The 21,294-nt window shown below is 39.5% G+C and overlaps 2 protein-coding genes across 3 annotated transcripts; both read right to left on the bottom strand.

Annotated features, from left to right (window-relative positions):
• Nucleotides 1-9,739: 9,739 nt before the first annotated feature.
• Nucleotides 9,740-12,501, bottom strand: cdkn1bb (cyclin dependent kinase inhibitor 1Bb). Its single transcript, XM_088287307.1, has 3 exons — nucleotides 11,686-12,501; nucleotides 11,484-11,607; nucleotides 9,740-10,191 (listed from the first exon to the last, which is right to left on the bottom strand). Exons 1-2 carry the CDS (start codon nucleotides 12,116-12,118, stop codon nucleotides 11,492-11,494), a joined length of 549 nt encoding a protein of 182 aa, XP_088143433.1. The 5' UTR covers nucleotides 12,119-12,501; the 3' UTR covers nucleotides 9,740-10,191; nucleotides 11,484-11,491.
• Nucleotides 12,502-13,054: 553 nt separating this feature from the next.
• yars2 (tyrosyl-tRNA synthetase 2, mitochondrial) lies at nucleotides 13,055-16,640 on the bottom strand. Of its 2 annotated transcripts, XM_088287231.1 has the most exons (6): nucleotides 15,852-16,640; nucleotides 15,305-15,472; nucleotides 15,077-15,232; nucleotides 14,783-14,953; nucleotides 13,756-13,918; nucleotides 13,055-13,645 (listed from the first exon to the last, which is right to left on the bottom strand). In XM_088287231.1, the coding sequence occupies exons 1-5, from the start codon at nucleotides 16,625-16,627 to the stop codon at nucleotides 13,759-13,761; spliced, it is 1,431 nt and encodes a 476-aa protein (XP_088143357.1). In that variant the 5' UTR covers nucleotides 16,628-16,640; the 3' UTR covers nucleotides 13,055-13,645; nucleotides 13,756-13,758. The 2 variants fall into 2 exon arrangements, with proteins under 2 accessions (XP_088143357.1, XP_088143356.1); XM_088287230.1 differs by lacking the exon at nucleotides 13,055-13,645 and having other exon boundaries at nucleotides 13,674-13,918.
• Nucleotides 16,641-21,294: the final 4,654 nt, after the last annotated feature.

Below are 21,294 nucleotides of genomic sequence, written 5' to 3'. Positions count from 1 at the left end.
AATTAGCTGGAGAGACGACACGGGCCGCGGGGGGGGGGGGGGGGGGGGGGGTTAGAGCTAGCCCTCTGGTTTCCATCACCGCAGAGGGGGAGGGAGGGAGAGAGTGAGAGACAGCGAGAGAAGAGAGAGAGAGAGGGAGAGGGAGGGAGCGAGGGAGGGCGGAACCTCCGTCCGCCTACGGAGGCGAGCGCGGATCAACCCGCTGCTTTCATCTCGCGACCAGACAGAGCGAGCGACAGAATCCAACTTCAAAAGGCAGTTTGATCTCAGACCTTCACTAAACAAGCACCCGAGGGGGGTACACGAGGGCCACTCTGTCACAAGCGGACGCTGCAATCTGCTGATCACACACTTTTGAAGGAGAACCAGGACGTGGGTTCGAATCTCAGTTGTGTGCATTCCTGCGCCAGAAAGTTTGGAGCGGGTGGCAACACCTCAGTGAGGCTTGGCCGTGCGCGCCTGCGCGCTTGCGTCATTTATCATACAGTCAGAGTTTTATGATATCAACTTCATACACGTCAGAACGATGTCCATCACAGTCATAATCAAGCAGGAACCAATCAAAAATGTGATGATCTCGATTCCCGACATAATGCCATTCTATTATTTGTTGTACCTCCTTTTCAGGTTTGCACACGGCTGAAAAATAAGCCCCGCCCCCCGGCTAGGACCAAACGACACAAAACGGCGGCTATAAATCTGACGCCGACTCTTAAGCGGCCATGTCAGCGGTTTGCACGGCGAACGAAAACAACAGCGTCGGCTGCAAGACGAGCAGCCCTTTCTCATTACGACGCCGCATGTTACTCCATCTATAAAACTCACAATCAAATTGGTGACACTTGGAGAGCGCCGAGCTCTGCCAAGGCCGACAAGCCGGCCGATTGTTTTGTTCGGCGGCGGTTAAGAAAAAAGCCGGCTAAGCACAGCTACGCATTTTTGGTGGAGCTGCTGCCGCCGAACAAAGTGGAGCATTTAGCCGCTAAAGAGCCAATTATGGATACCACATGTCTCTCTGGCCCAGAGCAAAACAAGCGGGGCGCATATCGGCTGCGCCAGGAGGACCCGAAATGAAGCTAAATGGATGCTAATGCCGGTCCGTGTCTGGTCGCGTGTGACTGAGGCTTTGGTTGCGCACTTTCCCGGCACGGTGACTTTTCGCGTGGCGATAATATGCCGAGTGAACAGTCTGGTGCGGGGTTGATGAAGGCCACCGCTTCATTTGATGATGTCGATCTCCTTCTTGTTCCCGTGACCTCGTTTGTATTTGCTTTTGACACGGCGTTACCAGACGGCATGGCTTCATTTCACGAAAAAAAAGACATTTGCAGATTTTGAATATTTTGTTCAGCTCATGAGAGGCTTCCTGGTATGATTTGCAAACTACAAACACAATATTAACTCATTGACTGCCATTGACGGCTGAAGACGTCAAAGATCCTTTTTTTTTCCTTTTTTTTTTTTTTTTACAAGTTCCATTCTGAAAAAACAAAAAAGGGAAATCAACCGGTGGAATGAAATCCAAAACGTTGAAAGTAATGACGTGCTATAATAAGTGAAGTCATTTCTAAAGCTGCAATTCAGCTCAGTTGTATTCCACTTTTTAGTACAATAGATTTCTGTTCATTTTTATTAGCTGTTCATTTTTTAAAAGTTTTAGTGAGGAACACGTTTAAGTCAGCCTGCTACATTGCTGTTTTTTAATGTCATCCGTGATTTTTTTTTTCAGGTTTTACTTGGTGTAAAAGTTTTAATAACTACTGTTGTATGAGATTTAAAGGATGGGGCCATGCCAATTTTTTAAAGTATATTTTCTTTCAAGAGACACAAATTGATTTTGTTTATTTATTTTCGCCTTTTATTTGGCAATTGTTGAACTTATGTACACATTAATAAGAATTGTACTGTAATATAATTTGTATTTTAGGTTTAAATATTGCAGTTTTTCGGTTACGTTTGCCTAAAAAAGTGACTCGTAATTATAACAAAAATTGTAACCTTGGAAAATTATCCGATAACAGTACTGTACTTTTATTTTTACTATTATTTTTACTATTTTATTTTATTTTTGCTCTTATTTCTAGTGCTATTTTTTTTAAAATCTTTTTTTTACTTTTTATGTTAATATTTTTGGAGACTCCCGTCAAAGGCTTGTCAAGGTTGAGGGAATTTTGACCAGTTTCAATTAGCAGTCAAAAAAAGCCTACCAGAACAAACAAACTCAATTTGGGATTAATCAGAGGAACCAATCCAATTTTACATGAGTTTGAATGTGACAGTTAATTCCAAGAACAGACACATCCTAGTTGCAAGAGGGTGTGCACACTTTTTCTACCTCACAAATTGTGTGTCATGTCATTTGAACAAGGGTGTGTAGAATTTTGTTTTGTGCTCGACTTGCTGAAGCCTTGAATGGCCTTTTTCTTTTCTCGAACTTTGCTATTACGTGGACGCCACCTGTCTGGTGAGGCCCTGCAAAGCGCGCTACGTGATAGCAGATAGCAGCCGACAGGTGCACGCCCGCTTGTGTTTGTCAGCCTTTGTGACAAAAACAAGAGTCGGCGACGGCAGCTGAGCGTGAGGCGCTTGTGTCAGCCCTCGTCCACAAATAGACGGAGCAACAGTTGCCGGCGTTGCAGCTGCCTGCCTGAGCCCATTTTAAACATGCAACGTTACCTTGGACGGCTTTTGGATCAGCTTCAGTATCAGCTTGCACTTGGTGGTCCATACTTGAAATTGAAGTCAAAGTCAATGGAAAATGTCGCAGAAATGATGAGAACTAAATTAGGGTTTGACAAAAACTGAATGCCCGATGACTACATTGGATTTTGGGCCATGATATCATTTGCCTATCAGGTAAAATAAAAAATAAAAAAATAAACCCAAAAAACATCAAATTAATTCTCATTTTAAATTATATTTATCAATAATGTATTTGTTCAAAAATTAATAAATAAAATGCAGACGTGAAATTATTTTGTTGTTTTCATTTTAATTGCAAATGGAATGAACCAATTATTTATTTTGATAAATTAATGAAAACCGAATGAAAAATGAAAATTGTTATTGCGCTTTTATTTAGTTTTAGACAAAACTCGCACACAAAAAAGTCTATTTGGAGATTGATATTTTCATTGGAACATGACGCTGCCCCTCTTGAAAGGTCCAAATCAAAGTTACACTTTTATTTATTGACGTGGTTTTTGGTGATCGTTTCCAGCGCCTATCTCAGTGACCAGAACGTCACAAGGCAGCCAAGAGTAGCACCACAACCCGTCCAAAGGTTCCAAACCGGAGCCGCCCGTTCTGGAACCGGCCAAGCCTTAGAAACCACACCCAAGGCCGAGTCGCCTGGTCAAGTGTGTCCGTTTTGTTTTGCGTGTTAGCATATTAAGCTAGCAGATATTTAGTGTTGTTATAGGTGGTTTGTATGTTTTTATAAGAACTGTTTACTAACTGCTGACATTTTTGCGCGCAATTCACAACGTAATAAATAAATAAGGCAATTTGAAGCGGCTTATATCTAAAAAATGTCATGAATCGGGTCACTCGTAAGTTGCGGTGCCACTGTAACTGCAATTTACAGATCATCCCTGATCTGGACAAGACGCAAGCATTCAGACCATAAACGCCCACTTTTTCAAATATCTGTCGATTAATCGAAAATGCAAACGCTAGGCTGCCAACGTGAGGTTTGGTTACATAACTCGATAACTTTCACTTTCAAGGTCAACTGTGACATTTCCTTCACACGCCCGACAAGCGTGACGGTGCGAGGGCCCGTCCGTCCGTCGCTGCTTCCTGGCTAGATTTATGACGCGTTCTTTCCGAGTTGGAAGGGAGGAAAAAAAAAGTCGCTTTTTGATTGGATGTCTGCTTACATTTCCACACCGAGACAACCTAATATCCCCACGAGGGGCGAGCGCCCCCCTTCATCCACGAGTGAAAAGCAAAACCCAGAAAGAGAAAAATTGAATTTAGCGCAGCCAGCGGGTGCTCATCCAGAACGTGCAGATGATTTTTGTATATACAGTGCCGAGCTCTGTTTTTCTCATCCAACGTGTTCTCTCATTTTCATGGCAACGATCTTTATGCGGCTCAAGAAGTGAGGCCTCCGTGCATCTTCTGACGTGGGCAACAAGAGAAAGAAAGAAAGAGAAACTCAGGATAGCTTTCATTTGCCGTCTGTGCTGTTTTATTACTCCCGAAAAAAGAGAAGTGGACCCAATCTTTTGGTTTCTTTTTCATTTTGGTGTCATTTATATAGCCAGAATGTGACTTTAATAGAAAGTGCAGTTACAGACAATTTGGAATTTACTGGAATGATTCTTAGCACACACGCAACCTTCGAATGACACGCACCTTTGCATCACGTCAGACGCTCACATACCCACAATGTCATCATGAGTGTGCCCAGTGCACATCTTACTCGTGTGGGAAATGCAAATAATACAAAACTTCAAGTTGCAGTATGCACAAAATGTGTGCAGAAGCTTACTAGATAAATATATTTAGTCAAGTATGTCTTCGCTTAAAGACAAAACAGGTATCTGGGTTTTTTTTTTGTCTTTTCATTTGAGCCCAGTTTGCTCAATATTCTTTTATTGGAAGCAAAGAAAGAAAAATAATTTCTTTTAGTTAGACTATTTTCAAACGTTCTTGAAATTATTGATTTTTGGGCATATTAGATCTAAGACACTATGCGCAATACAATACAAAGGAAGTGTTTCTATGTAATATACCATATACAGTACAACTAAATAAGAACTTAGTACTTTTCTCTTCAATGACAAACTAAAATACATTTTTATTTTATGTTATTTTATTTTATTTTAATTCATTTTAATTTATTTGAATTTATTTGAATTCCTTTTCATTTGTTTATTTATTTATTAATTTATGTTTATTTTATTTTTTTTCTCCAATGGCCCAAGTATTTAGTTATTTTTATTTGGACCTTATTTATTTATTTATTTTAATTAAAGAAAAGTTTTATTTTCCCTGGTTCAAAAATAATAATCTTATATCGTTGCCATTTAATGAAACCTATTTTAATATTTCTCAATTTGCTGAAACTAAATTTTAATTGGCCTTTTTTTCTTTTTATCAACGACCAAAAATGTTTTGTTTACAATCCACACGTAATGCAAATGGTGCTTGTCCATTCGTTCATTTGTATTTACGGCTTCTTAAGAAAAATATGCAGCCCCATAAGTTGAATTACGGCATTCTGATTAATGTTGCATATGTTAAATATGCAATAAAATTTTAATAATATGTTATGTTTTAATAATGTAACAAAATAATATAATATTTATTATAATATGCAATATATAATAACTCATGTTAAGCAGTAAAAGCCACCCATTTTTAGACATCACAGAAAGCTTTTTTTTTTTCTTTTCAGGCGTCTATACAAAGAGAAAGAGAAAAAAGTGAGCAGCATGACTCATGAGAAATGACATGATCAAGCTAATTGCTACGACAACGTTTAAAGTAAGCAGCAATGGCCTAGCTGCCCTAGCCTGATGACGCAGTCAGGAAGCGTGAAGAGGAACTTGCGGCTTTATATGAAGTGCTGGGGAGGCTAACAGGAAACGATAACCAGGAAGTGGGGACACTTGCTGCAGACATTGCGAGGAAAAGGACGGTCTGGGGTTCTTTGCTGGAATTTCCTCAAAGCTGGCTGTGGTCAGGTTAGGGTGGCGCTAATGGACTGTGACGAGAAGAAGTGACTTTTCCTCGCGCAAGATGAGCCACTATTGCATCATCGTGGCTGTACTTCGACCTCTTCGCTTGATGTTGTTTTTTTTTTTTTTAGGCACAACCATGTCACACACGACAATGAGGTGGTGGGGAAATCAGTCAAAGTGTAAATGCAGTTCTCGGCTTTTTGATTTAGCAAAGCTATAATGATCATGTTATTTCTAATTCCTTATAAGGAGCCTCGTCGTGTGCTGCTTCCTCAGCAATAAAGTCCATCTTCATGTTTATCCAAGTGTCCAAAACCAGGGAAGTTGCATTAACTCAATTTTGAGAGTAAATAGTCCATCCACATGCAAACATTTAAATAGTGTTTATTCATTTACATCATTGCTGTAAAAAAAAAAAAAAAATTATGTTTGTAAACTTGTGTCAGAGCATTATTTAATTCAATTATTGATTAAAATTGTGTTTCTACAGCGGTAGTTGGCTAGCATGCTAATGATGATTTGTCAGTTGTAAAAGTGGCTGTTTCACACTTGATGGCATAATATATATACAAAATAATAAAAACAAAATATCAAATCATTCCACGAGTAGTGCTTTTGTGAAAGAGTTCAAGCTTTGAGAAAGTGGAAAACAAAACATTTTAGATAGATAGCTAATTGTCTATCTTGCTAGTTGACGTTCTAGCTTGCTAGTTGATGATTAGTCAGCGGACAAAAGTAGTTGTGTACACGTTACGACACAAAACATTTCGAAAAATAAAATCATTCTATTATCCATTATCAATTATATTGTTTAAGTGGTAAATCCTGTGAGAGTGGAAATCTTGATGTATCTATGTAGCGAACTAGCTAATGAACACAACTTGCTATTTAGTGATGCAACTAACTGCCAGGATGGCCGAGTGGTCTAAGGCGCCGCGTTCAGGACCCAGTCTCCCCAGGAGGCCTGGGTTCGAATCTCGAATTTCCCCATTGTGGGACTAATAAAGGCAATATAATACAATTCAACTTGATTTATATTTCACAACAACTTAATACTTTCACTATTTAATGTTAGTAAACTATTTCACCATCTCAAAAGGGACTGGTGGAAAAGGGGCCATTAAATCAACAAAGCTAGCACGCTACAACACCAAGGCAATTTTTAGCACGCTCAACATTTTTATCGTCACTGCGTAATTATTGCGTCTGTGTTGAGCTCGCCTCCGGATGTCTTCTATTAGCACGCACTATTAATTTATTTTATAGCTTCAAATTAGTATTTGTGTGCGGCTTATTCCGAATTACTTGCCCCAAAATACTTTTTTGCCTACATTTGACCTACTTTGTGCATCCATAACACCGATTGAGCGATCATGTCTGGGGCTACATAAGAAACAAATAGAATTTTTGTGCAATATCCAATATTAGACATGACATTACAGGTTGACGGACACGCGCGCACACACACACACACACATTTGGAGTCAGTTAGTCAACCAGCAAGCCAACTAGTCAAGCAGTCAGTCTGAGGTTGGGGCGGGTAAACGGGGCCCCCACCTTTGTCTGCACCGAGAAGGCCCAGACACAACAGTGGCCGGCCCCTGGCCCCTCACAATGGCCCTCCATACAAAGGCCCACACACTGGGACAATGGGCCCGGCCCGGCCCGGCTCAGGATGGGGGTGGATGGCTTGAGCTGAGGTTACCCACCTGCACACTTCAGGAGTGGACCCTGACTTGTGGGCCCAACTCACACACAAACGCACAAACGCACACACGGCTGCAGGTGGCTTCCTGCGGTTGGCTCACAGGAAACAGGAAGTGGGGCGACAACAGAAGACACTGGCGGAGTGTCTTCCGACCGAGCGCCTTCGTCAACGACAGCAAACGTTCGACAACAAAGGGAAAAGAAAGAATTAACAAAATAAAAGGAACATTTCATTATTGGGTATTCATTTACACACACAATTGAAATAGGGTGCAATCTTTAATCGTTATTTAAATGCACTTCCAATCGCACTTTTTTTTTTTTTAGGTTTTATGTCATATTTTGCCCACAAAGAAAGTTAAATATTTGGAGATGAGTTGAGTTTGATGGATGTCGTTTTTTGCTCCACGGAGTCCTTGAGACGTTTTGGCATTGTTATAATGTGTCCTGCTTTTGGAGGGCTGATGAAGGAAATTGATTTGTGGCAGAAACTAGATAAGGCGCCCATGATGCATTTTAAAGAGTATATGAAACAAATAATACAATAAAAATTGGAGAGGAGGATGGGAAGTCATAAATTAAAGTTGAGATCCAGATTAAGACTTAAAATGGATCAACTCGACTTTGATCTTTACTGAGATATTCGTAAACGACAATTTTTGTTGTTACGCTGACATTGTGTCATTTTGAATTTATTTTTATTTTTTTTTAAAGTTGACTGTTTTGTTTGACTCTTCGTTGGAGGATGTGAACTTCTGCCATGCCAAATCAAAAGGGGTAACCTCCTGTCAATCATCAGCCTGCTCTCCTAATCGAAATGGGACCTTTTACAAATTCAATAAATGACACACACACACACAGACGAAACAAAAAAAACAAAATAAATTATTAAATAAATAAGTACATTTCGATGCAATTTAAACTTTTTTTTTAATTGATTGCAACATATTTTATGACCACACTTTACAAAAAAATGCACATCAAAATATCTTATTAGGCTCAGTTTGCAACCTTGTTGATAAGAGAAAAAAAAGAGAAAACTACCCGAGTATGCTTTTAAAAAATAATACAATTATAATAATAATAATAAAGTAAATGCCACTTTGGATAACCGTGAATCAAAAAAAAAATTGTTTTTTTTTTTTTAAATTCTACATTAAAAAAAAAAGCTTGACATAAATAAGTTAGTCTAATTTCTGTGTTTTTTTTTGTTTCGTTTTTACGTTTCTTACAAAATAATGTACAAAGGAAATATTTACACAAAAATACACAGGCAATAGTGACTGCATTTCTGAGACGAGCTGGTGTTCCTCCGTCTGGTCCAGTTTGACACTGGAGTCGGAACATTAGGCCACCCAAAAAAAAAAAAAAAAAAAAAAAAAAAAGGCTTCTAGATGCTAACAAAAGCATCCTCAGCAGGCTAAACACACACCAAATTATAAATGCAGATTTAGTTCAAGGTTATCACAAAGTCAAACTATGTGAAGTCAAAAAAGAAGCACTTGGCGGCCATCAGTTTGGTCTTGTAAGAACATTCAAACCAGGATTAAGGCAGGTGACTTGACAAAGAGGAGGACTTTCAACACGCAACCTACAACCCTTGCGCGCCGTTTTTGTTTTTCCTCAAAAAGTACCTCACTACTCCATCACGCCGTTGGGATTAAATCTGAGGTGTGCAAGAAACACGAGAGGAAATCAGATTCTGAGAAACTTCATTTAAAAAAAAAAATAAAGAAAAAAAAAAATCTCCATCACAAGTATTGGGGCCAGTTAAATAACTTTGCAATCCTGTTAAGGGAACATAAAATAGTCGCTACATTTGTACCGTTCTTCACTGACAAGTTTGGAAGTGTGAAGATACACTGCTAAGAAACTGAAAAAAAAAAATATATATATATATTTTGTATGTGTGTGTCAAAGTCAAAACTGCCTTTCAGTAAATAAAACAGCATTTTGGAGCTCAAACTACACTGCAATTCTTCAAGTCAAATCAAAATTCACACATCTCGATATATATATATATATATATATATATACATACATATATATATACATATATACATATATATATACATATATATATATATATATATACATATATATATATATATATATATATATATACATATATATATATATATACATATATATATATATATATACATATATATATATATATACATATACATATACATATATATATATATACATATACATATACATATATATATATATACATATACATATACATATATATATATATACATATACATATACATATACATATATATATACACATATACATATATATATACACATATACATATACATATACATATATATATATATATATATATATATATATATATATATATATATATATACATATACATATACATATATATATATTCAAATCACAATGTTGTCTTATGTGCTACATATGGAAATTATAATTTATATACACACACACAGGTAGTACAAAAAGGAGCAAAAGAACAGAAATCAAACCGAATTGCACACTGCTACATCGACTGCTTTTCAGAGGCAGTAACTTTAACAACAAAAAAAAAAAACAATAATTTTCTTTTGAGTGCCACAACTTGTTTTGTTTTTTTTAGTGTTCTTCTTAATCAGTGCTTCAACAGCATCCTCGAGGAGAGCTGATATGTTTCTCATAATGTGTGTACTTCCTCTTCTTCCAAAACGAGAAAACAAACGAACAAACCAAAATAAGTGGGCAAACACTGGAGGGTCCCCCCCCAACGTACGCCGAGGAAATGCATCTTCAGCTCTGTGAGAGGGAGGGGGAAAAAAAACAGACGAGGAGTTATTCTCAATTTCAGACCTAACTGCATTATTTATGAATTTATTCTTAATCATTAGAGCGGCATGGAACCTAAATACAACAGGGAAAATTGAGTAAACAACAAATTAAATGCCGCAACATTAGAATAACAGCCATGTAGCATTAATATTTTAAGCACTACAAAACCCTAAACAGAATTTCAAAAGTTCTCCATGGAGCAAACCATACGCGATAAGAAGTTATCTTGTGATTTTTAACCAAAATTGGAAAATTCTCACTGGGAATTCAACCATTCTAATTAAAAGGCAATAAATCTAGAGCTAATCAGGGAAATTACACCAACATACTTGATTAAAACTCAAATGTTTAAAAAATTAAAAAAACAAAACAAAGCTCTTCAAAAGTCTCTAAAGTGAATTAAAAGGCTTATATAGTTCTGATTAATTATTACAACACAGACTAGCACCCTGCAAGAAAGTTGCACTTTAAAAACTAGACCATCAAACGCAGAAATCAACTATTACTATTCTTGCAAAAGAAGCACTCCGAATAATGACCCCCGCCAGCCACAATTATACAACAGCTCTCCACGGTGACATAACAAGCAAACGAGGAGGCTGCTGCGTCACGAACATTTTGAAGCAGAAGAGCGTGCAAAGCGCACACAGCAAAAATACTTTTTAAAAAAAATGCAATTAACCACACAAAAGGACACCCAACCACCCAAAAAAATGCAATAAATAAATGCAAGTTTGGAGTAAAGCGCAGACGGGCGTAGACAGATGTGCACGCACCCCCACCTCCCCCGCGTGCACGCGCATGAGGGCAGTGGCTGCTGACGTGTTACTACGACTACTACTACGACTACTACTACTACGCTCTCGGCCGCGCACGCCAGTTGTTTACAACTTTACCAACCAGGTGCAGCAAGAAAAAAAACGTACGCGCGCCGCGTGCGCGTGCGCGGTAATAGCCTTGTCAAAACAACACTACAACGACTATTATTATTACGAGCACTTGCATTATAACACCATTTTTACAGTCACGTACGTTATTTATTTATTTTTTTGGTCCGAGGTAACACCCGAATTTCACCTCTTAAGATCAGCGAGTTGTTTGTTTGTCTATTCACAAAAAGTTGAACTTTTTACATTTATTATAAGCAGTAGCTGTGAAGGGAATCTCGTGACTCTAAAAAAAAACAATTAAAATAAATAATAAAAATCATTAAAACAAAAACGGATGTGGAGTGAATTTGAAGCAAAACAAACCCTCACCGTGCGTTTCACGTTTGCCTCCTCGGGCTTCCGCTGCTCTTTCTGGGCGTGTGTTCGGCGGAGCGACTCCGGTTCGGATACTCAGTCGGGCTGCTGTGCGACCTCTTACTTTGGGGTGAGGGCTCTGGGAAAAACATTTAAAAGTGTCAAAAAAAATGGGAGGACACAAAATGTGGAGTAGTCCGGTTGGGGGTTTAAGTACCGTGACAGCCAGGTCTTTTCCTCATCGCGGTGCACTGCTCCGGGCACGACCCGGGCCCACCGGCTCGCTCTTCCGCGGGCTCGCCCACAACACAGCGGTGATTCCCGTTTACATCCACACGGTTATTCCCCGACCCCCCTCGCTCCAGCCGAGGCGGACGCGTATAGAAGTCCGGCACGTCGCAACAGTCCACCAGCTCCCAGCGGATCCCGGCGTTGTTTTCCAGTGGGCTGTGCGAGGCGAAATCGAAGCTCCACTTGGCGGCGGAGGCCTCCTCCAGCTCCCGCAGGTGTCCCTTTAAATCCCGCCGGAGCTCGTCGTGGTCCACCGAACCAAAGAGAATCCGGCAGGCGGACGGCTTTGGGTGTTCCGACAAACGCGGTTCGCTCCGCTCCAACGTCGGACTGCCGCTGGAAAGTCGAACATCGGACATCTTTTTTTGTTTGTTTTTTTTCTCCCTGTTTTAATCCCCCCACGCCCCTGCACCACCGAGTAAGAAGCACGAAAACAGCCGGGAGCGTCCACTTTTTTCGGGGTGGAAAAAACAACAACTCTTCGCTGGGTAAGATCCAAAAAAAATGGAAAAAAATCTAATGCGACGTAGGGTGAAGAAGAGGGGAAAACGCCGTTCACGCCATCCAAACGTCAACCGCGATTGCTCGGCGTCGCCTCCGTCAAATCGCAGCCGCTTCTTGTCACTTTAAATCCACTGGAGGGAAAAAAAACAAACCAGAAGACGAAAGCGCAGACAGGAGCTTCCCCGAAGCCAATATGGCGATTGGCTTTTGAGAGTTTGAGAGCTCCTCTGCAGAGTAGAGAGGGAGGGGCGGGGACAAGGGTAATGACTGACAGGCAGGCCGCTGTTCAAATAGAAAGGCCATTTCTCATTGGTCCAAATGGTTTTAAGCCCGCCCATTTCTCTTAAAGTGGCCCACGCAAGATGGGGGGGGCAACCAGCCACCTTGTTTGTTTTTCTCAATGTTACATGCGCTCATAAAAAATATATAATAAAAGTCGTTAACCTGTGACGTATCAAAGAATTTACGATTTTCATCACGATTGGCGTACAGAGACTACTTGGCGTCTATCGGAGTGGCAGATTGCAGTCCTGAAACGATTTTTTGTCACGTGATATTAAAAAACAACACCACCCAAAACAAAAAAAAAACAAAGAACAAACCTGCCATGATCGATTTTTGTAATCCATCTTTTAAAGAATGACGAGTCAGATAAAAATACTTAATGTCCGGGATCATGTCCCTTCTTGGACACTATATATCTTCACATTTGATTGTTCTCTCTTGACAGTGATTCTAGAACGTTTTACGAGCAGCACCTCAAAAAATACTTAGCTGTCCAAGTACCACAATCATGAAAACAACTTTGATTATTGCGAGACACTATAACAATTTGCATACTTGCAATATGAACACTTCTCGACTCAACAAATGTACTGTTCTGGATTAAAAAGTAATTTCAGACATTGTGCACAGTTTCAACATCCATTTCAGTGAATATTTTGGAAGCCCACGTGCCACAAATTGTACACGTCCCACATTTTTTACAATCACACTTGTATGGCATTGTAGAGCTCTATGTCGGGATTTTCTTGAGCTGTGTTCAAGATGGATTATACATTACCCTCAAACAGCACACGCCCCCCCACAAAATAAAATACATTTCATCCTTGAGGCCTAAAGAGTTCAAATTAATACTATCCTTTAGTGAGGCATTGTAATAAACTATTTGTGATTTTGTAAGCTAAACCTATTTTGGTCACATACATTTTAAGGCATTAAAACTCTTTCAATAGCGATGAAAGCAAAAAACAAAAAAGGGTGTCATTGACTTCAGTATGAGCTCTTCAACCTGTTCGAGCAGGCTGCGTTTTTTCCACCATTTCATGTTTAGGTCAAGGCCTCCCCCTGCTGTTCATCTCGCAAAAAACTTCAAGTGGCATCTTAAAAGTGAGCAAGCAAAAGGCAAAATTTATATAAAATCATTTTAATAACCAGAGTTAAAGATCTACATAATTTCTGTACAATATTTGTATGCCAAAAAAAGTCACACCTTTCAGAGACGGAGCCATTTGATAATATAGAAGTTTCTCTTGCCCACTCGGACCAGCGTGAGCCCGTTGGCCAGGATGTGGAGTTTGTGGATCAGCACCTGCTCCGGGTTGTCAGTCCGCTGTTGGTTGAGCCACACGGCTCCCTCCGAAACCATCCGATACCTGCACACACACAAGAGTTTGCCAAATATAAAGCGTTCAAGTCAGCGCGAGCAATCAATTCCCACGCCACTGTCGTCTGAAATACGGCGGAGCGATGGCGTGACAGTCAAGAGATGGCTGACTTCCAGGGGCTGAAATGAGCGCTTTTGTGAATGGAGTGCGGTGAAGACCTGCCTGACGCCACTCTCAGGCGCTGACGATATTTTAAGTATATGGAATTAGCTCGGTCTTCAATGGGAAATGACTGTTTTGTTGGTTGCAGCCAGCGTCGTTACGGCTTTTATTATCCATCTGGTTGCTCAAATGCAATGGAACCTGAAAAATGCTGCTTTCTCGCTCGGTTTATGGGTTCAACTGTGCCTTTAAACCTGCTGTTAGGTTTTTCTCTTGACTAAGCCAGAAATATTCATGAGTTTGACTCATGGGGGATGTTGATGATGAAAAAAAATAAATAAAACAATACACAGCAACACATTACTAAGCATTCATTAAGCTTTATAATCATTTTTTAAAAGTTTTAAAATGCCATGCATGAGGGTGGATAGGATATGAAAATAAAGAAAACATTAATTCCTCTTCTCTATTTTTTTTAAATTTACTTTTTTATTATTATCATAAGTATGATTTAATTTTCTCACTTTGAGCAGTTTGGTCTTAATTGCTTTTAGTGATGTACAGTGTCCTTGAGGATCTTGAAAGGCGCTTGCAAATTGAATGTATTACTATTATTATTATTATTTCTTTTCAAACTTTATGAAAATGTTTTATTTTATTTCATATTTTTAAATGGGCTCATTTTGACCCGCCACATAGCAGGAGGCTATCTATTAAAGCTCAGCGTGCACGCGCGCATGCTTAACCCACCCTTTGGGACCCTCCGGGATGGCATCGACCCTGCGGCACGCGTCGATGACCGTGGTCCCCGGCTCCAGTAGCAGCTCATGGAAGGGAGCCTCTCGGAAAAGCTCCTGCAGCTCCAAGTCGCTCATCTCCTCCAGCGCCTGCACGCTGCTGTGGTACAGAGTGTTGGTGCATCTGCAGGAAACATCAGGCACAGTTTTTTGTTTTTTTTTTTAAACTTGAACAAGCAACAACAAGGCCAAAATAGTGGTTGGCTTGGCTAAAATTAACATGATATGGAGTGGAGAGGCTTCTGACCTCTTGGCACTCTCGAGGCCATCCTTCCCATGTACCAGCTTTGTCACCTCCGCTGCCAGTCGTTTATGTGCCAGCCGCTTACCAGGATCTGCTCGCTGCTGCGCCATCACGCTCTCCACCTCGGGCAGTGGCAGGAAGGTGAAAAGCTTCAGGTACCTTCAGGCAAAATAGACGAGTCCTATACAAAGGCGCTACTTAGTTGTTAGCTTCTGGCGGCACCTCACCCACCTTTCCACGCTGGCGTCAGGCTGCCGGAGGAAAAACTGGTAGAGCTCGAAGGGAGACGTCCTGTCGCGGTTGAGCCACACGGCGTTCCCCGCCGTCTTGCCCAGCTTGTCCCCCGTCGTGCTGGTGACCAGCGGGAGGGTGAGGCCGTACACCTCCTCACCGCTCATTCTGCAAGAAAAAACACATCAGGTAAGTTATTGTACCTTAGATTGATACCGTTACGTACAAACATCGACACACCAAAATCATGTTCAACCTCTAAATATGAATCAGTCAAAAATTAATCAGCATAAACTTAATTTACACCATGTCTTAAATGTGAAATGCAAACAAAACATTACAATGATCCATTAAAAAAAAAATCCACAGAAAAGCCACACCATTGTATTCGTTCAAAATCTAAGAAAAAAGTAGCGCTTTATAGTCCGGAAAATACGGTACTCGTTTTAAGAACAGTTGTCAACACTCTGTATATCATTTACTTCTAGGATTAACGTGGTAAATGAGTTTGAGAGATTAAGTGTTTTGGAATCATAGTTGTATTTACTTGTGAATGAAGTCGTGGCCGGACATGAGGTTGCCCAGTTGGTCGATGCCCCCGAGTTGGATCTTGCAGCCGTATATTTGGTTCAGGTGGTAGAAGTCGTAGGCTTGGAACGCCTGGTAGGTGAACTCGGTCAGGCTCATTCCCTCCGAGCTGCGCAGCCTGGACTGGACGCTGTGGCGGCTCAACATGGTGCCCATGCGAAAGTGTCTCCCGGCCTCCGCCAGGAACTTCACCACGTTCCAGTCTTTGTACCAGCTCAAGTTGTTCAGCACCGTCACGGTCCCCGGTTTTTTGGAGCCGTCGTCAAAGTGCATTTCGTGGTTGGTGAAAATTCTGTGGATGCTTTCGCGGATGCCGCGCGTGTTCTCCTTCACGGCGTCTGCGGACAACCGCTCCCGTTCACTCGTTTTTCCGCTCGGGTCGCCGATTTGCGCCGTGGCCCCGCCGAGAACAACGAGCACCTGATGACCGGCGCTTCGGAAGTGCAGCAGGCCGATGAGGGCGAGCAGGTTGCCGACGTGGAGGCTGTCGGCCGTGGGGTCGAAGCCGCAGTACACGGTCTGAGCAGCGGACTGCAGCAGCCGAGGGAGTTTGTCTTGCGCCGCGTTATCCGGGAACGACTCCTTTACAATTCCGCGTTTATTAAGACCGTGTAGCAGACCGTTGCCCACAGAAACCGAACGGTGAAATTTGCATTTCTGTGCAAAGCTTGTAGTTTGCACGCTAGAGAGGTGTCGTAATACATAGCGGCAAACTCGGGCCATGGACGCCGCCATGTTGACCACGAGACCGGAAATAGGAAGTGGAGGAAGCGTCAAGGTGGTAGCCATAAAGATGATGGGAGGCTGGAGAGCGGGCGCCCTCTAATGCAGCGGGTACGCAAGTGCACCTCATGGCCAACAAGAAAACACATCAAAATGCTAGAGAGCGCTTGAAGTTTATCAGTGTTACTAGATGTTAATCAGCGTCTTCTGAAGAATTTAAAAAAGATGTGTGTGTGGGGGGGTATTTTATTTTATTTTGTCCGAGGGCCAGTGTTTATAGAGTCAAGATTAACATTATGCCTGTTTTCCATTTTACTAAGATTATAGCATGTACGTAGGCATTATAATTCAAAGTGCAAATTGGACTTTCTTTCATTATTGTGCTGCAATGTAATGTGTTGTCAGACAGAATGAAAGTGCAAAAAATTCTTTTTGAATATATTTTTTTAAATCCATTCATTGACAGTTTATTGCGTCATTTAAATGACCAACTATACATTCCTCATACACATTTACAGTATCTTGTACCAAGCCACAATACACAATGACTTCACATCCTCGTTGCCTTCGTCACAAAAGCAGGCTAACAAAAAAAAAATCGTATCAGCTTATTCCTAACACAACTGCAACCCAAAGTAGCATTTAGCCACCATTGGGACAAGAAAAATCAAGGTTGTGTGAATCAGTACTGTTGTTGCGCGATAAGGCAGTGAACTATAGATGACATTGAAGAGTTAGAAAATCAAGAATAGTACATCTAATGTATCCTGAGTTGAACAAAGGAACACTCGGGTTTCCTTGAGTCGTGAAAAAAAAAATCCCTTTCAACATATATGCACACACGCACTTAAAAGGAAGACAAGTCACATTTTTGCTGTTTTGGGCCCTTTTTGTGTACATGACATAATTTCAACCTATCTTAAAGCATTAATTCTTCACTGATACTGTGTATCAGTAAAGTTAGGACGCCTTTTTATGTCTGCTAGGACAAGCGTGTGTGTATACGGTAAGGCACAGTCTTTGAAAATAGACTATTTCCTCATATAATGATAATGGTTGGACAAAGTGTGGCATCTGTAAAGCTGATGTTGTCGAAACAACTTTCAGTGATAGATATATAAAACCAGTTAAGATGGATCTTTATTGTTTATGGGTGTCAATGGCAGTGAATGAAATAATTAAATATAAATGTATCTTCAAAATTTTACAATTAAATTACAATCGCCCTAATAGATGCCTACACGCTCTGTTGTTGAGTAAATAAGCATTACAGTTCCCGAGCGTGGTGAGATACGAGAAGCCCAGTATAGCAGCGGGAAGGTGGTGACAAAGCGGTGACAAGGAATCACTTTAGTAGGAAATTATACAAAATTATATGCACTATTAGATTAAAAAGGGACAAAAATAAATGATAACAAATAATTAACTATAATTGTCCTCCCCAAAAATATGACTACTAATAGGGCATTTTTTTGGTATAAAATACAACTAACTTCTGACGAAGCAACATAGAGTATACTGCATTTTCATGACTGCAATCAAGTTCTACGTTAAACAGAGACGTGATCGTTAAACCAATTTGCATCATAATATGACCTGAGAACACAGTATGAACGCGGAGATGATTTTTTTTTAAAGACAATAAGGAAGAAGATAACTGCAAGTCCATGTAGGACACAAAGATGAATGAATGAATGAAGGGATGGGCGGTTGCAGCTTTGGTGACTCTCAATATTTAGAAGAAAAAAAAAAAAGTGTCCAAGCACACACTGGAATGTCCCTAGTGGGAATCGATGGATATTCAAACGCGTCGTATCCTGGATGCTCTTTTGTTTGAGTTCAAACAAGCAGAATTAGTCATACATAGTGGACATACAAACCGTAGTATAAAAATACAATCCAAATTAATTCAACACAATTATCCGGCAGCTAAAGCAACAACGAATACAGTACATTACTACGTATATTTGCTGTACAGCTTTTCCAAAGTAAAATATTTACCACGCAGACGAGTACCAAATTGGATTATCATTTATAGTTTTTTATGCACCGTAATTATCAACACCGCAAACCTGCCGCATGTATTTCCTGCACAAAGACTTTTGACAGAACTTTTTTTTTTTTTTTTTGTTGCATAGTATTTTCAAATTGCATGTATATTTTGAATCCAGTATGTGGGCCGCATTGAAAAGGAATAAACGTTATCATGGGAATTCAAATTATATAATAACAAGAATGACGGTTTCTGGATGGGGAAAATGTTGACATTTCAAGAGGAGACTTTTTAGGATGAAATGTTGCAATTTTAAGATGGGGGGGAATGAATAAAGTGGCAAGTGAGCAATTGAAAAAATAAATTTAGAGAATAAATGTGCTCTTTTAAGGAGAAAAAAGTCATTTGAATCGGGGGAAAAAAAGAAGAAAAATAATGAAAAATTATTTTATGGCAAAGTAAATTACACAAATAAGGATTTTGGGGAAGAATTTAAAAAAGAAAAATAAACGCATGTTTTAAGGAGAAACAGGAATTACAAAAATATCCCGAATGTATGACATTGAAGTCATAATTCTATAAGAAAAAAAAAAAAGAATAACTCAATTTAAGCGAAAACATGACATTTATGAGGTGACTGAATTTTCTTTAGCAGAAAAAAAAACAAATTGAGGAGGACATTAAAATATATGACAATTCCAAACTTTCCAAGAAATAATTTCCCTTGTTTTCAATGAGGCCCCAATACGCCAAACTGCAACAATACAAAAACATTACCCTCTTGACGTGACGTGAAGGATGACATCAGATTAGCCTTAAATCACTTCTTGTCACCTTAAAAAAAATGTACAAGAGCTCGGAATGCTAACTGAATGCAGATGCTATCAGGACCAAAAGCAACATGATTTCATTTATTTAGCTGACTTTATAAAACAAACAAAAACAATCAGTGAGAACTACTGCAATTTTGCCTCTTTTTCTTTTTTTAATTTATTTATTTTTTTTACTGTTAGCTGCGATATGGCAAAGCACTTACAGTACGGAGTATGTGCTTTATGAAGAATCCAATATAAAAAGAGCTGTGTCCCTTTCAAAGTCACAGGCCTGCTTGTGTGCACTGAGGTGGTCCGACACTTCAGTACAATGTTGATATTACCAGAAAAAAAACAATCCAGACGGATATTGCTCGAGTGAGGTTAGTCATCCATTCAGTGGGTAAATATAGCCGCCACACCCCTGTTCCGAAAGTTTTTGCGGAAACGGTTAACCCAGATAAACCATTTCAAAACGTTTCCCCACTAATAATGTGACCAATAAACTGTAGACCACCACCCGTTCATCCAACTTTTATCGTGCTTCTTGACACCTATTGTGAACCAAGGTTGACCCTTTTGGTGAACACCACAGCTACAATAAAGTATGTGAGGTGGGAAACATTTAAATTTGGGGCTGTTTGCTTTCGCTTGGAATGGGGCCTTCGTAGCCAAGATGGAGAGGAGTCATCCACATTTCCAAAACCATCAGGCTTCTGATAGAAAACAATAAAAATTAAAGTCAGGAAAAGCCTTCTAGAACAGCTGAACTTTAATTAATTAACTTCATAGGCACTTTAAATGCTGGTAGATGTGTGACAACTCCCATTTAACACAATTGGTTAATTCTGAACACAGCCCCATGCCCGTTTTAAGAGGGTGTGCACACTTGTGCAACCACATTATTTCAGTTATTTATTACTTCCCTGCTCAAAAAGTTGACTTTTCAGTTGAGTGGTGCAAGTTATACTGCAGGTCACTTTAGTGGCGCAGAGTTTTTTTCATGATTTATCTTTTTTTTTTTTTTAAGATTTCAACAGGGGTGTGCAGACTTTTTATATCCACTGTACAACCACAGAGAAGGAAATGCGACAAATGACATCACGTCCAAATACGGACGCCACTTTAACTGCAAAAGATTATGGCTTTAGATCACTCTATAATATATAAAATCTACATTCTGCTGGAGTGACAGTTCACTCTTCCTCATTTTCGGGTGCTTCAGAAAGTGGGTATGCCATAAAGGCTGACCCTCAAAAGTTTTTTTAAATCCATCACGGTGGAGTGCAATTTTAGGAGAGTAAATATTTAACAGATGGAAGAAAAAATGTGGTGTGGTGTGGATCAGAGAACTCATGATTCATAATAAAGTTTTTTTTTTCCTCAAACTAAAGTCATAATTTTAGGGGGGTTGTGTTGCAACACGGTTTTAAGATGAAATGAGATTTAAAAAAAAAAAAAGAAATTTGGAGACTCTGGGAAAAAAAATCACAATGTAAATTACAACAATTTTACTAAAATAAAATTGTAATGTTAGAGAACACATGTAAATTATAGAATAAATTAATTTAGTTCTATATATAAATATAATTTTAGGACTGTAAATTCATTATTTTAGGGAAAAATAATGAGATTAGAATAAATTCATAATTTTAAATAAAAAAAAGTTGATTCTTGGAATTAAGTGTAGCTAAGAATAAAGACAAAAATTGTTTTTACAAGGATGAATATGAAATTTTGAGATATTTTTTAAATTATTTAGTAAGGGGAATATTATAGTGTCATTTTAGGAGATAAGTGTCGCAAATTTAGGAGATTAAAATGATAAAATCATGAGGGGAAAAAGAATCCCAGTTTCATGAGATTTTTTGGGG

The sequence above is a fragment of the Idiotropiscis lumnitzeri genome, unplaced genomic scaffold, assembly GCF_059441095.1.
Source record: "Idiotropiscis lumnitzeri isolate Australia: NSW breed Sydney's pygmy pipehorse unplaced genomic scaffold, RoL_Ilum_1.0 HiC_scaffold_35, whole genome shotgun sequence".
In the NCBI taxonomy this organism is placed as follows: Eukaryota; Metazoa; Chordata; class Actinopteri; order Syngnathiformes; family Syngnathidae; genus Idiotropiscis; species Idiotropiscis lumnitzeri.
This window is presented reverse-complemented; position numbering and strand designations above follow the sequence as displayed.

Excerpts from the sequence above, each read along its gene's own strand:
- cdkn1bb (XM_088287307.1), bottom strand. The coding sequence starts at position 12,118 with ATGTCCGATGTTCGACTTTCCAGCGGCAGTCCGACGTTGGAGCGGAGC. Across the intron at positions 11,608-11,685 it reads GAAAAGACCTGGCTGTCACG|AGCCCTCACCCCAAAGTAAG; the intron begins GTACTTAAACCC and ends TGTTTTTCCCAG.
- yars2 (XM_088287231.1), bottom strand. The coding sequence starts at position 16,627 with ATGGCGGCGTCCATGGCCCGAGTTTGCCGCTATGTATTACGACACCTC. Across the intron at positions 15,233-15,304 it reads CCTGACGCCAGCGTGGAAAG|GTACCTGAAGCTTTTCACCT; the intron begins GTGGGTGAGGTG and ends TTTTGCCTGAAG. Across the intron at positions 13,919-14,782 it reads ATCCCGGAGGGTCCCAAAGG|GTATCGGATGGTTTCGGAGG; the intron begins GTGGGTTAAGCA and ends GTGTGTGTGCAG.